Raw genomic sequence first — 14,698 nt, forward strand, 5'->3', positions numbered from 1 at the left:
GAGCCACAGCGGGCACGTACGATGGAATGGAGGAGTGTGCAGTGAGCTGAAACAGAGAGAGCTGTGAAGGATAGTCACTAGCAGCGGCAGCCTAGGAAACAGCACAATGCAGCAGAGCTCTTACCAATGAGAAAACCTCTCTCTGACGCTATCCACACCCTTCAACACTACTTGCTTTGTTGCATTGATGGTAATATTACATACAGGGATATGTTGCGTGTTTTGCTTATCTACAAACACCCAGTATTTGCAATTTTGGATGAGACAGATCTTCTCTGCTTCGAGTACAGAGGCGAACCAGCGGTGCCCAGCGAATGTACACGATCTCAACTCACAATGGCATCAACAGGAAAAACAAAGAAAGAAGCAAAGGAAAAGCATCGTTATGTTGTTTATGACTTCTGCTTTTCCTTAAGGATATTTTTTCCATGTATGAACATCTACATTTGGCTCATCTATGGGCCGAACAAGACACCGCTGACATTGTCTCTTCAATCTCCATTTTCTTCCACATTCATATTCACATTGGTTGTCCGTTATTCGCTTTAAGCAAAATGCTTCGTCCTTACAGTCTTACTGTAAGTGATAAGGTTGTATGCACCGGAAAAAGAGGAAAAAATTGGTAGATGAAGAGAGAGCTGGTTTGCGAGTCGTCAAGCTGGCCCTGACTCTAAGATTCAAGTTATACAGATAAGTTGTTATGGTTTCTGACTGTAAGACTGTAAGTCATGAAGCAATTCTTTATCAAAATTCCACATTAGCTCACTTACTTCAGGAGAAGGGCATAGATGGCAGTATGATTGCAACGAAGGTATAAGAACGACACAATTACACGAGGGAAATCGAATAGAACAGTCAACACTTCCAGAAGAATGACGAGAATGGAGGAATACATTAAAGAGAAGGAAGACACAGAAAAGGACGTCTGTGGTAAAACCAGTTAAAAAAGATGGAGTTGTTCAGTTCTTCATCTAGTCTCAATCTATAACTGAAAGGAAAAAGATGGAGAAAAAAAGGATCGTACAAATAAAGCGAGAATGGACATGTTGTTGTTACCAAGCAATCAATCCATCACAGTTTGTTAAAGTCCCAAGGCTTTTGCTCTCTCCTCTTCCAACAGCCTACGAAAACGTGCGCTTGTTTAGTCTCCTCACCATTTTTCTGCATTGGCGTTACTGACATGTTCATCATCAGCGATGCCTTGATCACGGGGTTCCTCTCAACCACTTACTGACCGACCAGCCTTTTGGTGTCTCCTCTCTTCCCTCCAACACTGTGGGACATCTGAAGCATATTCAACCAGGACGAGGAGCAGGCAGTGCGGACATGGTGATCATCTCCATGCAGTTCGCTGTCACCTCTTACATAGTATTATTCTTATATTACTGCACATTTTGATGACTACGCTACACACTACACGGCGGCTAGATTAACCTCCGCAGTCTGCCTTTGCTTCTCTTTCTCTTTGCTTTTCTCTGATTTTCTAGCTCTGTCTTGTCTCTCATTTCTCTTCCATTCTCAGTCAGCTTGTGCCTCCCTCTTTCGATATGCTTCTCTGTTTTGTTTCCTGAGCTCCTTCTAGCAGCGATTATACCATTACCCTTTCTGATGCACACGCTCTCCGGCCCTGCAAATTTTACACTCCCAGTCCCTCTTGCCAAACATTTTCACAGACACATAGAGATAAGCTTCAATCCTAAATAGAAACACAGTGCAGCCTAAGCTGTCTAAGGGAAGTAGGTCCTTAGGTCATGTGACCGGCGTGTGCCAATGAGCAAGAGCGAGAGCAGTGAGCAACAGCGGTAGGAAACATATGTGGCGATGACGTAGCTGCATCGTCATCATCAACATCACCAGTGTTTCCCACCAGGACGTTTGCCTCCACCACTGGGTGGGCACACGTGTCATCTAACACAAGCCCACTATCAGCCATCTCCACACACCAACTGCTGCTGGAAGACACACTTTTTCCCTCAACCGATTTATTCGCTTACTCGCTCCTCCAGCTGCAGTGACACAGCATTTGTACCGCAACTTGACTTAACCCCTAAATTACACTCTCTCCTAGGCACAATATTTTATATACCTCTTGAACCTTTACTCTAATATTTCATTGCTGTGTCGCTATCAGAAAAGTCGTACTATACAGCTAGCATGGGCATTAGGCTAAAAGAGACTTTGGTAGATTTGAGATTATCACAAAAATATACAATGATGTTATAAATCAATCAAATAATGTGGCTAATAGAAAAATGAGCTGATAACAGAATCATTCCCCAGAGGAAAGAATTGGTTACCTTGATCACCCACGTTGACAAACCATAAGTTTCATGCCAGCCTATCAAAAAAGTGTGAAATCAGATTATGTATGTCCTTGGTATGAAGATATTTCTGAGTAATTCTGTACACAAAACCAACAGTATAATGTATCCAGTTAAGTTTGCCGAACATAGCTGTTTTCAAATCAGATCCTCCACATAATTGCTTCATAGCACTTAACACTTCACAAGTTACATTTTCACTTAAGACAAACATTCTGGTTAACTTGTAACTAAGTAGTTTTCGCTTCACATGACACACTGAGGTTTCAAGGCAATCAAGGCAATGAAAATTACAACAACAATTCAAGCACATTCAACCTTTTTTGTGAAAATAAAGTACAAACTTACAGTATATCTGCTGTAACCCGGCATGAAAAGACAAAGATATACCAGAGGCTGATGTTACATCAATCGCTTCATCTCAGTGTAGTCAAATTCTTATCCAAATGAGTTCATTCACGCCCTCGTCGTGTTCTTTTTCTCTCTCCATCTCTCTCACTTCTCTGTCTCTCACTTAGTGTTTCTCAGCAGCTCAGAGGAAAGGTCTTGGTGGTAGGAGTGATGACTGACAACAAAAGTCCATTCTCAGCAGTGTGTGTTGGATTGACTTGCATATGACTAAGCCTGAGTCATCTTTGCCTTTTCTTCTCAACAAAGTCCTGACATAACCTCTTCACAAACTCAAATATGTTTTAAAAATTTCACCATCACATTGGTTGTGGGATGTAACACAAAAGCCACGAAAGAACAAATTGTTCACATTCAAGGGCTCAAAGAACAAACAGTATTTGAGGGATTTATTAAACTTAGTTTTTCTGCCCCTTCATCACCTTTACTTATTAAAAAGAGTTTTGTCTTTCAGGGTAAACATTTTTCTGGCAGTCATTAAACAACTCGCATCACAATGACATGCACGAGGCTTTTCCCCCCACCTCTTCCTGTCAGCTGACTCCCCTCCTTTAACCATTGCTTTTAGTCTGTGGCCTTATCTTTGTGTTTCTTTTTTGTGTTTCAACAACACCTCTCTCTCAACACACACAATTTGCCATCAACATGAACAAAGAAGCAAATGTTCTATCTAAGTGTTACTTTTCTTCATCTTACCGAACATGCTCACACACATGTTAGAATGCACAAAGTAATGGATCATTTACTAGAGGTTACTGGGTTTATTAGTGGGAGGGACAAGTGGTCAAATGAGTGCAATAGATTTAACAGAGTACTTCAACCTGGCTCAACAAATTTAACATTTAACACTGTTTCTTATTTTTGGCCTCATTTGAACTTTTTTAAATCAATTACAAATATGTTTTGTTTGTTAGAGATAGACGGTACAATGTTTTTTTACACTTTTTAACACAATGTGTATTTACTGTATCTGAACATTTCCACTGTATTTAAAGCACTGCCTATTTTTTCCTCTTTCTGTCAGGCTGTTTTGTCTCTTTGTCTTAGTTTTATTGTCATCTGCCCCCACCCCCACCTCTGACCTGCTACCAGGAAGAATAAATTGCAGTGTGTTTGGGTGTAGATCGTAGTAACAAGTGTAGGGTATCCAGTCTGAGTCATACCTCCTGACATGTAGCACGTGCAAGTCAGCACGAATAACCCAGCTGGGGAAGCCACCCCCTTCACCCAACTGCCCAAGCCCCTCCCGTTACCACTCCTCACAAAGAGAAAGGGAGGAGTGGTTTGAGAAAGAGGAGGGAGAAAATGGAAAGGTGGGAGGCTGTTTTAAGCCAGGGTGGAGCCACTCAGAGATAATGATGAAAGATGAGGAGGGGGGTAGCTATTTTTTAGACACAAGCCTTTGTGCTTAACGTTTTGGAGGGATTTGAACGTACTAAATATACAGAATATGTTTCCAATATATTTTTAAACAAAGAAGGATGGATAAGAAGGAAATGAAAGGGTTCAGAGAACATTATGAACGGCAACATTATAGTCAAATGTACCAAGTCATTTACAAACCTTATAGGACTGTGACATAATCATAAACTGATTTGATATGACCACCAGAGAGATCTATGGTATCTACGCATTACAGGATACATAATTTGTCTAATGAATTTATATAAATATTATTTTGGTTAAATCCCTATTTGCTTAGACATAACGAAGAGAAAGCAAGAGAACCCTTTTGCAGTCCTGCACGGTGGCTTGCTGCCAGCCTTGTCTCTCTTAGGACTTGGGCTAAGATTAGCTTCCCATATGTTCTAGTCAGGCGTAGCCAGGCTTAAAGGGACAGCACTTGACTGTGGCAATACAGAAAAAAACATTGCCATAAGCTACGATGTCACTTATTCTGATCATCCACCTTTCTGGCTACTAAAGGTCTATTGTGAATATCCATGATATTATATACAGAAATAATTTTCTATATGTATAATTTAGTAGTGTGGTGAAAACTCCAATAGCCGTGGCTGTGTTGCATAAAATCTAGCAGCAGTGAGATTCAGGGCTGTATAAACTGTAAGCCCAGTGGGAGCAGCCGAGCAGCAACCAGAGCGGCGAGAGTTAAAGAGCTCCAGCAACAGCTAAGGGCTCCACCCCCTCTCTTTCCATTCATTTTTTATTAACTGCGGCACCAGGCGGCTGACAACCTCCCTCTGACATCAAACACAAATACCACCAACAATGCCAACAAGCCACCAACCACAACTCATTGTGCCATGCAGGCTATCGTCCAGCCATGTTGAGTCTAATAAAAAGACCTTCATCAGGACAGTGCATTTTTGCCACCATTGATACGATAGTTGTTCAGTTCAGTTGCTATGAGGTGTAGAAGGCGGTTTATCTATAAATAGTATTAGTCAGGTTTTCACCAATAATCTACCTTCAAGTACATTTATATAATTATTGCTGTCATAAAAAAGAAGTTGTTTGAAACTGCATGGGCACAGAATGATTAAGGTTAAGTGATATCCTTTTCAGGGTACAATATGTAGCAAAGACAAACCAAAAAAAGACCAAAAAAGACTTTTGACAATTATGACTTATGACATATTCATAATTTATAAATCTTGTTTTCATGTGTCAATCCCTGTGGAGCTCTCGTAACATTTAGAAATAACTTTGATTATAATACCCCATCCTCAAACAAGAAGTAACATGGTAGATCAAGGACATTATAGAAAAACCAATGACCTGCGATTAAAAAGATTAAGCTACTTGTATCTATTACATCACTTTTTACGGCAAACATGTTACAGAGCTGTACTTCTTTACCGACTTAGTGGAAACATTGCAGTAAATACATCGAAAGCTAACGGTGAATGGAAGACGTGATGTCAAACCCTCCACTTCCTGTGTCTGTACTATATACCAAACCACTTACTACACAAATACACACACATGTGTAAGTGGTGCTGGCTACTTGGTCATGTGATCAACCTTGGATACCGGACTTGAGCTAAAATTAAAGCAATGATGTCATCAGACATTCAGTGTTACCACGGAAACTAGGTCAGTGTTAACCCTTTGTAAGCAAGGCTGGGGATTCCACGCAAGGCAAAGCATGTGATTAACAAACGTTCCATCTGTTGTCACGTACTCAGTGGTTCAAGAGTTTCTACTCTGCTTTTGACTCGTTCCCACTAGTGAGCTGTGTGAACTTCTTTTCATCTGTAAAAGGAAATCCTGTCTATGGGCGTGGAAAAAAAAATGTGCGTGCAGTCTGTCTCGTAACCTGTTGTGTAAACCTGTAATTCAGGTTTGCTTCTTGCATAGCAAGAAAACTAGTAGACACTAGAAACGTATTGTGCTGTACAAGTGGAATAAATGATTAATCATCAATCTATGTGTGTAGCAGAATCACTTCTTACCTATGATTGTTGTATAATGTTTATACAGTGTATGTTGAAACTTGTTTATTATAAATGTCAATGGTAGTGCCCTCCTTTGACTGTGCATGCTTGTCTTTGTGTAGTAATTCACCAAGGACATATAGTACACAGCAGCCATGACACTAAACTATCAGGAACAACAGAGAACAAACTTGTCAAACACACTCAACCGCTCTTTTCATCAAACCTGATGGTGTAGTTCATATTTTACAGATGAAAAGACTGAATGGAGACTACATATTGTTCAGACATAGCTCTAGATTGTATGTCTATAGAACTAAGCTTAACTTATTCATCAAATTGAATAGCAAACTAATATTCTCCTTCCATGTTTTTACCACTTTACTTGTTGTCTAGTCGCACATATCATACCTTTTACAGACATATTTATTTGACTGGCCGTCAAAGGCCTGTTTTTTACTACCTACTTATATTTCACTCCGTTGTCATGTTCAGTAAATGGTTTCTCTTGATTCAACCTTGCGACTCAAACATCTTTTCCATGTAAACATACAAACCTGCTCCGCGCCACAGGTTACTACGCAAGACAATCAAACACGTACGCATGCGTGACCCACTAACTTTTACTCCCTTTACCTCATTTGACTTCAGAACCTAGGAGAACAAGGACAGCCCCCTAGCTCCTGAGCCAGCGAGCAGGGTTCCTCCTCCTCCACCCTCCTACTCTCCCTGGTCTCTTGTATCTACACATGCCTGGCTCGGGCACCAATCAGCGGGCAGCGTGGGACGCTTTAAACTGAGGATGCTGCCACTTGATCACTGAGGCGCCTGGTTCAATTGGATTTATAGCAGAAACAGATGATTTAATGTAGATGGACTCTGCATAGAGCAATGTAAATGGGACTAAAGGTGTCTAATACACCTTTAACACACCTACTCCATGCAACAATGACTTCAAGGCTATTTTAACAATTTTATTGTTTCCCTGATGTGTTTAATAAAAAGTCTGATGATATCTTAAAAATACAATTGTAAAAAAAGGAGCCTTTCTTAAGTAAGTAAGTTGATGGTTAATTCCATTAACATAAATGAAATAGATGATAAGTGGGCACAAATGCACACACAAGTAGGGAGACTGGTTACTGCCCTGGCTAACCACTACAATTACAGTTCATGAGAGCCCCACTGCACTGATACCCACCAACTGACCATCAAAGCATCAAGGACAAAGCTGATGCACTGTTGACAGACACACAGTATGGAAACACAAACCCAGGGCTCTCTCTTACCTTAGCTGCCAGTTCAGGATTTCCCAAAATGCCTCGACTGTTGTCTTCAGAATATTCCACCTTCACAGCCTTTGCACAGAAGAAAGGTGGGAGTGAGAAGGAGACAGAAAGAGATAGGAGGGGGGAAGAATAACAATCAATACAATAATGCGACAAGGGCTTGGTTCGTCATTAAGAACACTAGGGCTACCAGCTAGAAATTGTATACGTGGGGATGTCATTTTATAGGCTATTGTCATATCATTCTTGCCATCCTCTGCAATCATCAAACAGACAGCTGTACACGTAAATCGCTTTTCTATGAACATTGCCTGAACAGTGAGCCGGTACTTCCCTCTACTGCTGGGACAGAAAATGAGAGCGCAAAAGCAAGGTCTTAATTTCAATTATAGACTTATGTAATGTCAGTACCATGAACTGGTGCAGGTTTCTTAATATATGCATTAGACATGTCTGTATAACTTGTTTTCAGAATTGAGGATTAATGTGCTAAAAAATACAAGTGTGAGTAGACAGGTCATATAAGTGTAAACTGTAATACATGGAAATCAAACGCAATTGTTTAAAAACAATGTCATATATTCCACATCTCCCCTAAATTATATGTTTTGTGCTAGAACTGTTCACTAGTCCCATCAAGCTTATCCCAACCCCCTACTCCCCTACCCACCCACCCACCTATCAATCCTAAAATAGTCTAGAATGATGAATATTTACCCTGCAAGCCTCTGAGCTGCCTTGGTTTGTACTCCTTCGTCTGTTGTCCGAATCCCCATCAGAAGTCTCCCGACTCCCTCTCGTCTTCACCTCTATCACTCTATTTCTTTCTTCTGTCTCTCTCTCTCTCTCTGTCTCTCCTCTCTTCTTTCTCTGTCTCTCGCTCTATTTCGTCTGTGCTCCGGCAGCCCATTCAGGAAGCCATCTTGTGTTTTTAATCTGGTTTTACATGAAGCCTCGTACGCACGCTCTCTCTCTCTCTCTCTCTCTCCTTCTCTCTCGCTCTCTTTCTGTCGCTTACCCCCTCTCTCTCTTGCTCGCTCTCTTTCTCTACTATGCCAATAGGTCTACTGCACGCACATGCACACAAACACACGCACTGTGATCGCTATCACCCCTTCCTCCCTGTTCAGTATTTTTTTTTTGTTTCCTTCTGCATACATGATGTCAATGCCCCTTCAAACACCCCCTCCCCCTTATCTCCCTCTTTAAACATAGATGTAAAATGTAGACACACACACACACACACACACACACACACACACACACACACACACACACACACACACACACACACACGCACAGCTTGCCAGAGACGTCACGCTAGAGATAGCACACAAAGGCAAGTCTGTCCACCAATCAGAGACCAGGCTGGGCTCTGCTGCTAGGGTGAAACTGAAGGAGAGCACATAAGGGCAATGCAAAGAGAGGGAGAACCGAGAGAGCCAGTAAAAAGAAGGAGGTACATGTAAAAAAAATAAAAAGGGGGGGGGGGGGGGGGGGATTATCGCTGAGAGTACAGCATCATAAAAGAGAGACTTGCATAACAAGACAGAATAAAGGTGGACGGGAGGTGTGCATGTGTTGTGGGGGATGGGTCCTCTCTATGCCTGTCAATTATCTCCTCGAACTCGCCTTCCCTAAACAATGCCTCTGGTATGTGGTATCACTGAGCACCATCTGTGTCACGGCTGCCTGCAATAACTGGACTGGACTGCACAGCCTGCACACACAACATACACACATTTATATACCGAACCTCTTGGCACAGCATTACTAGTAAAAAGCACAAATATATAGTTTACTGACTCTATTCTACTCTAAATCAACTAAAGACAGCAAACAAGTGCAACAACACTTGTACACACTAAAGCTGCAGACCTGCGGTCAGCTGTAAGGTTGTCATTATATATATATACTCATAAGAATAATCTGCTGAGTAAACACATAATTATTACTTGAAGGACAAAACTACCAAGACCTTTTAAAACAATGATATTCCCTTCTGAACCTGGAAGTCTGCATTCAAAATGTTTGCTTGTGTCTAATAAGCAAATCAACCTACTTGCCTTACTAATCATTACCACAAAGCCAAAGGGAAGTTTTTTTCTAGATCACTAACCATGTGACACTGTCTGGGCGCATTTCTCTTAAAAACTACCACTGATCAGCTGTAATAAATAGGATAATTGACAAAATTAAACAGCAGCAAGGCGGTAAAGTGTCATGCAAATACGTATGAGCATGAAAAGAGCTGCTGAATAAGAAACTTCCCAAAGACAAGACTAAGTCAGCAAAAGTTCAGATAGTCTGGCGAATACAAGGCAGGTCGAGGAAAACAGAGGCGCAGAACCAGAGAGGGAATCGAAAAGGGAAAGGCAGCTGACGTGTGGCATGCTGAGACGATGCAGCCACACAGTGACACAGCAATTCTTGTGTCTGTCTCACTCTCTAATATGGCAAGGGAAATCCCCCCGCTGACGTCAGATGGGCCACGTGTTTGTATGAATGCGCGTAAGTGCGCGTGTTTGTGTGAGCGGAGGTGTTTGTGGTAGCTGGACAGCGGTCTCCGCTACTCGGGTGTACATCTTACGTCATCGCTACAGGTGGTGTATTAGGTACGCTACACGTGTTTCAGTTGAGTAAAGGCAGCAGTTAACCGTCTTCTTCTGAACCGCTCATGCTTTTAAGTATCGCAGTTCCAGCTACCTAGCAAGCGGTGCGGTACAGTCTGGACAGGTCACCAGTCCATCACACCACTACTCATTCAGTATTCAGTCTTGAGTTACCCAAACCACATGGCTTTGGACTGTGGGAGGACTTCAGAGTACCAAGAGAAAACCCATGGAGACACGGACAATATGCCAACAGCAGAAACCTAGCAATCACTCAGAACATCTGAACAGAAACACCTACTTTTACATCTCACCTACTAAGAAGCAGTATTATAATCTTGACACTTGCATTGTCTTCATTCAGCTTCATTTCATTCAAACACCTCCAACTACAGCCATTCCCTACTGACATGTAATAGAAGTCTCTGCCCACACAAGCAGACCTGTAATAAGTTCTCATTCATGCTTAGCCTCACATTCACATGCAGAAATACTGTTATATTCATTTGTAGTAATTGATCTTGTCTGACAAAAGCACAGCACATTGTGCACTCATGGTCAATGTTCAGGGCAGATTAGCAAATTGCTGACAGAATCGTCACATGATACAAAGTAATAAAAGGTGTGTTGTAAAATGGAGTGAACACAAAAGCTACAAGCAAAAACATTTGCGCTGTATATTAGGCTATATAGGATTTAAGAATAGGTACTGAGAAAACACAGGTTAAGAGTTGCTGCTAACACTCTCAATGTAAAACAGAGAGCTACAAAGCTGTAGTCATTGGACAAAACTGAGGGTGTCAGGCAGCATGAGACATGGTTACTCATGCAGGGATGGAGGGGGAGGGATATTGATGGGCACTTGGTGAAAACTTGTTTAAGGAGACAACTTACCTTGCTTTTGTGTCCAGTGGACCATTAACAGTCTCAGAAGACCAATACAAAACGGTACTTTCAAATTAGATGTAGATACTCACAATATTTCTACTCATAACTACTATAAAAATATTTATTATGTTTGAATTTGTGACAAGCTACAGTATGTTGAACCAACATTACCCATCTACAACTACTATTATTATATGACTGTACTAGCAGTTCCAGTGTAGTAATAGTCTTCCCTTCTCATGTTTACATTTGACTTGTGTATTGAGTATAAAAGGACTGTAGCAGTAGTAGACAGAACGTCAATTGTCCATTTAAAACCTTAACATACGTTTGCAAATTAATGATAGCCTGACCAGAATGTAATATCACAGACAAGTGAATAAATTCTGTTCTGTGTTTGCTGGATCTACTACTGTAAAAAGGAGGGAGAGTTCACTTTGAGGTCGGCGGTTTTGAGATACTGAGGCTATAAACATCTATTACCCCTAAAAACAAGAGTCTCTGAAAAAGGTAATGGTTGCAATTAGTTACAATTGCAATTACTAATAATCTTTAAACAAGTCAGTTTCCCTCTCAGCTGCTGCACTTACATGACAAAGACATGACATGGGATCTGTGCTGGTCATTGTTGTGTTCCACAAACCTTATGTACAAGGATTTGCCTATAAATTCTTTACACTCAATTTGCATTCTTCCAGTATTGCTCTCATAAATCCTCAAATTGTGATTTGATCCATGATTCCATAAACTACTATTAGTAGTATTTGCTAATTTGGCAAGAGAGAGAGAGAAAGTGTTATTTGAAGAGTCTCACCAAACAGAACACAAACAGTTTGAGACATGCTAATTGAAGCCCTGATTTCCTGTTTGTGGCAACCAAACCTCAGGCATTTTCCTCTGGGGAATAGCTTTGTGCGCTTCAAGAGTAACATGCCCTTGTCTGCAAAGGCATCTAAGCCTCTGAGCTACAACTTTAGAGAACTTTAGACAGCGATGAAGTGTTGAGTAAATATTCTTTAGGTTATGCAACTAGCATTTTCACCATGGGCGAAAAAGGCATACTGTACATGGCAACACAACATTAAAAAAATTTAACAGGATGTTGTGCTTCTGCACGTTGAAGACAAGCAGACAATGGCCTTTAGGTACGAATCATATCACAGGAGCTCAACTAATGGACAGACACATGATCCTTGTGTTTACTTGATCAATGCTGCATTATGGCAATCCTTTCATTCGAATCTAGATTAAGTTAAAATGTATGTTTATCATAAATTTAATTACTTTTGTACTAACTTTGGTGTTTACTGTCTTGGACAAAATAGATAATTTTGAAAATCATGGTATGACATAAATTTAATTCTAGAAATTTTTGTTTTACCTCTTTTGTGTTATCTTCTAGTTATTCAGTGTGTGAATAAGGTATTTTATTACACACACACAGGGATTTGTTGGGTTCTACAGTTGTGTAAGCTCCTGAGCTTACTTTGTAAAGTGCCTTGAGGTGACTTAATTTGGTGCTATATAAATAAAACTAAACTGACTTGAATTTTAGAAGTAGAAACAGAAATAATGTGCTTGTTCTTCTATGCATTAGCTCTTAGAGAGGCTGTTAAGGCTTTAGGTTTAGATTTTGCTTTAGTAGGCTTTTTTGTTTCGTTTTTTTCTTGCATTTACTCCTCTTCCTGCTTTTGACCATTTACTGGTTTTCTCTTCCTTCTTCTTGACTTTACAACCCATCCCCCGTGTTCAAGACACTGGTATACATACAAACACACACAGTCGCACACACAATAGAATTGCACTTCCATTAACACAAGTGTACACTTTTTAAAACCTGCAGTCTTTCTCTTTCTTCACACACCCGAACTCACACAAATACTGAATGCCCTAAGGTTAACCCCCACTCTCATTCGAAGTCACAGAGGTCAAAGGACAAAGCACAGGCAACGGCAGGAATTCTCCAATGCTGCTGTTTGTTAGTGCTCACAACCATGCAAACACACATACAGACCACTACTACTGACTGAGACTTTAGACTGAAACGTTTAAATACCGATACCTGTTTATTTAATATGCTGACTACGTAAACCAAGTGACTGGAACACTTTTTTAATTTAACAGTTCAAATCAAAGCTATAATTTCTAATTTAATTACATTACAGTAATGTAGGTGGGTACAGGCTCTCAGATTACTTTATTAAACTGCTGCACCTCTGTTTGGGGAATATTTGCAGGGCACATTTACACAGAAAATCCTAAATGTACAAATAGAGAAGTGAAGGCAATCTCAGAAGGTATTGGTGATAAGGAAACTAGGGTTTGTTTCTTAAAACAGAAGCTGTTGTGCCATAAGCAGAAAAAGTTCATTTGTACATTTTGATTTCCAGTACAGCCCTGTTTGCATTACACGTAGACAAGCAACTCTATACTTGAAGGATTCTAATTCTGTAACTAGTGGCTATAATGGTCTGCAAAGAAAGTACTACATATAAGTGGATGGGCAGATTGCTCAAGTACATTTAATGTTGTCCTAAAGTGCCCCAACCAGCTAAAGGTAAAATGTGTTTCTAAAACAAAACTCCAGTGTGTGCGTTTTAGGTGGTTACCAAGTACAAGCAAACACTTTATCTACTTTGTCACATAATCTTAAAATAATCTCAGCTAATTTTGGAAACGGAATTAAGACAGTGAGAAACAGAACCTCAACATCTCTGGTAAACCTACAACATTAGTGGTATGACCATTATAGTGTACACTTGTTCTTGCCCTATGCCATTAGACAGTAATAAGCAAGCATTAATATTTGCTGCACACATAGAGGTGGTTGGACAAACTTCATTGCTAACATTTGTAGTATATTGTGTGTATATAAGTTACATTTTTGGTGTTTTGACTATTTTTGTGTATATGATACACCACATAGTATTTGTAAAGGTATGAGTGACCTACTAACCTCCCACTCGTGATGTCGCTTCTTCAGGTGTACACATTTGCGAAGCTTGCAGATCTGTTTGCCCGTCTTGCGGTTGAGGCAGTTTACACAGGAACCACAGTTCTCTTTGCGTAGGCAGGGAATGCATGCACCACATTTTTTCCTCCTTTTCTTCTGAGGGTCAACAGAGGCATCCAGGGAGGCATCGAAGGGAGATAGAAAGAAGAGCCCACCTTGCTGGTGTTCAGTCTCAATATATTTGCTCAGGGGTGAAGTTTTTTCTAAAGATTTCCCATGCAAATGAAGAGACTGAGCCTCCTCTGCATCCATGGAAAATTCATATATGTCATCATGTGGTGGATCATGCCATGTCCCCGGCTTGGGCATTGTGAGTGTCTATTATAATTATACTGAAATCTAAAACACCAATGCACAACTGTGTTAGAAAAAAGTATTTAAAACTAACATGTGAAAGCACCAAAATGTACCATACAGTGCGCTTTGTTTAAGATGGTGTTATCTCAGCCAAAATAAATCACCTTCACTCAGTGTCCTGGTGTCAAAAAGGTTAGCTTAATATTCATTTTATCCTATACTATATCCTATATACTATAGGAACAAACTAATCATAACGTTGTTTTCTTCATCAACGAGGAGGCAATGGGAACTCTGGGGAGTAGTGTCCTGCAGGGAGTCCATCTTTACCAACTAGCCTGAGGAATACTTGTTGGCTCACAATCTGGGAAGTGTAGCTGTAACCTGGGACTTCGTTACATAGTCTGGGCACCGTCTGAAAATGTGAAAGAAATAGATGGACATGTTATGGACTAATTAAAGTATCACTTGA

General features: G+C 40.5%; 1 protein-coding gene across 4 annotated transcripts in view; it reads right to left on the reverse strand.

The window, feature by feature from the left end:
- The window catches only part of tet3 (tet methylcytosine dioxygenase 3), a 33,023-nt gene extending 18,770 nt beyond the window's left edge, over window positions 1-14,253 (reverse strand). For 2 of the 4 annotated variants that reach the window (XM_029161620.3, XM_055511563.1), the window contains exons 1-2: window positions 8,134-8,524; window positions 7,417-7,485 (exon numbers count right to left, since the gene is read on the reverse strand). Coding sequence is in view for 2 of the 4 variants with exons in the window: in XM_041072207.1 (XP_040928141.1) it covers window positions 7,417-7,485; window positions 13,873-14,238 (435 nt within the window). In the remaining 2 variants the exon portion in view is untranslated. Of the gene's footprint in view, window positions 1-1,154; window positions 3,745-7,416; window positions 7,486-8,133; window positions 8,525-13,872 lie in introns of those variants that run through there. The other 2 variants (XM_041072207.1, XM_029161618.3) reach the window with 2 other exon arrangements.
- Between the last annotated feature and the right edge of the window lie 445 nt (window positions 14,254-14,698).

The sequence above is a fragment of the Betta splendens genome, chromosome 9 (assembly GCF_900634795.4).
Source record: "Betta splendens chromosome 9, fBetSpl5.4, whole genome shotgun sequence".
Taxonomy (NCBI): Eukaryota; Metazoa; Chordata; class Actinopteri; order Anabantiformes; family Osphronemidae; genus Betta; species Betta splendens.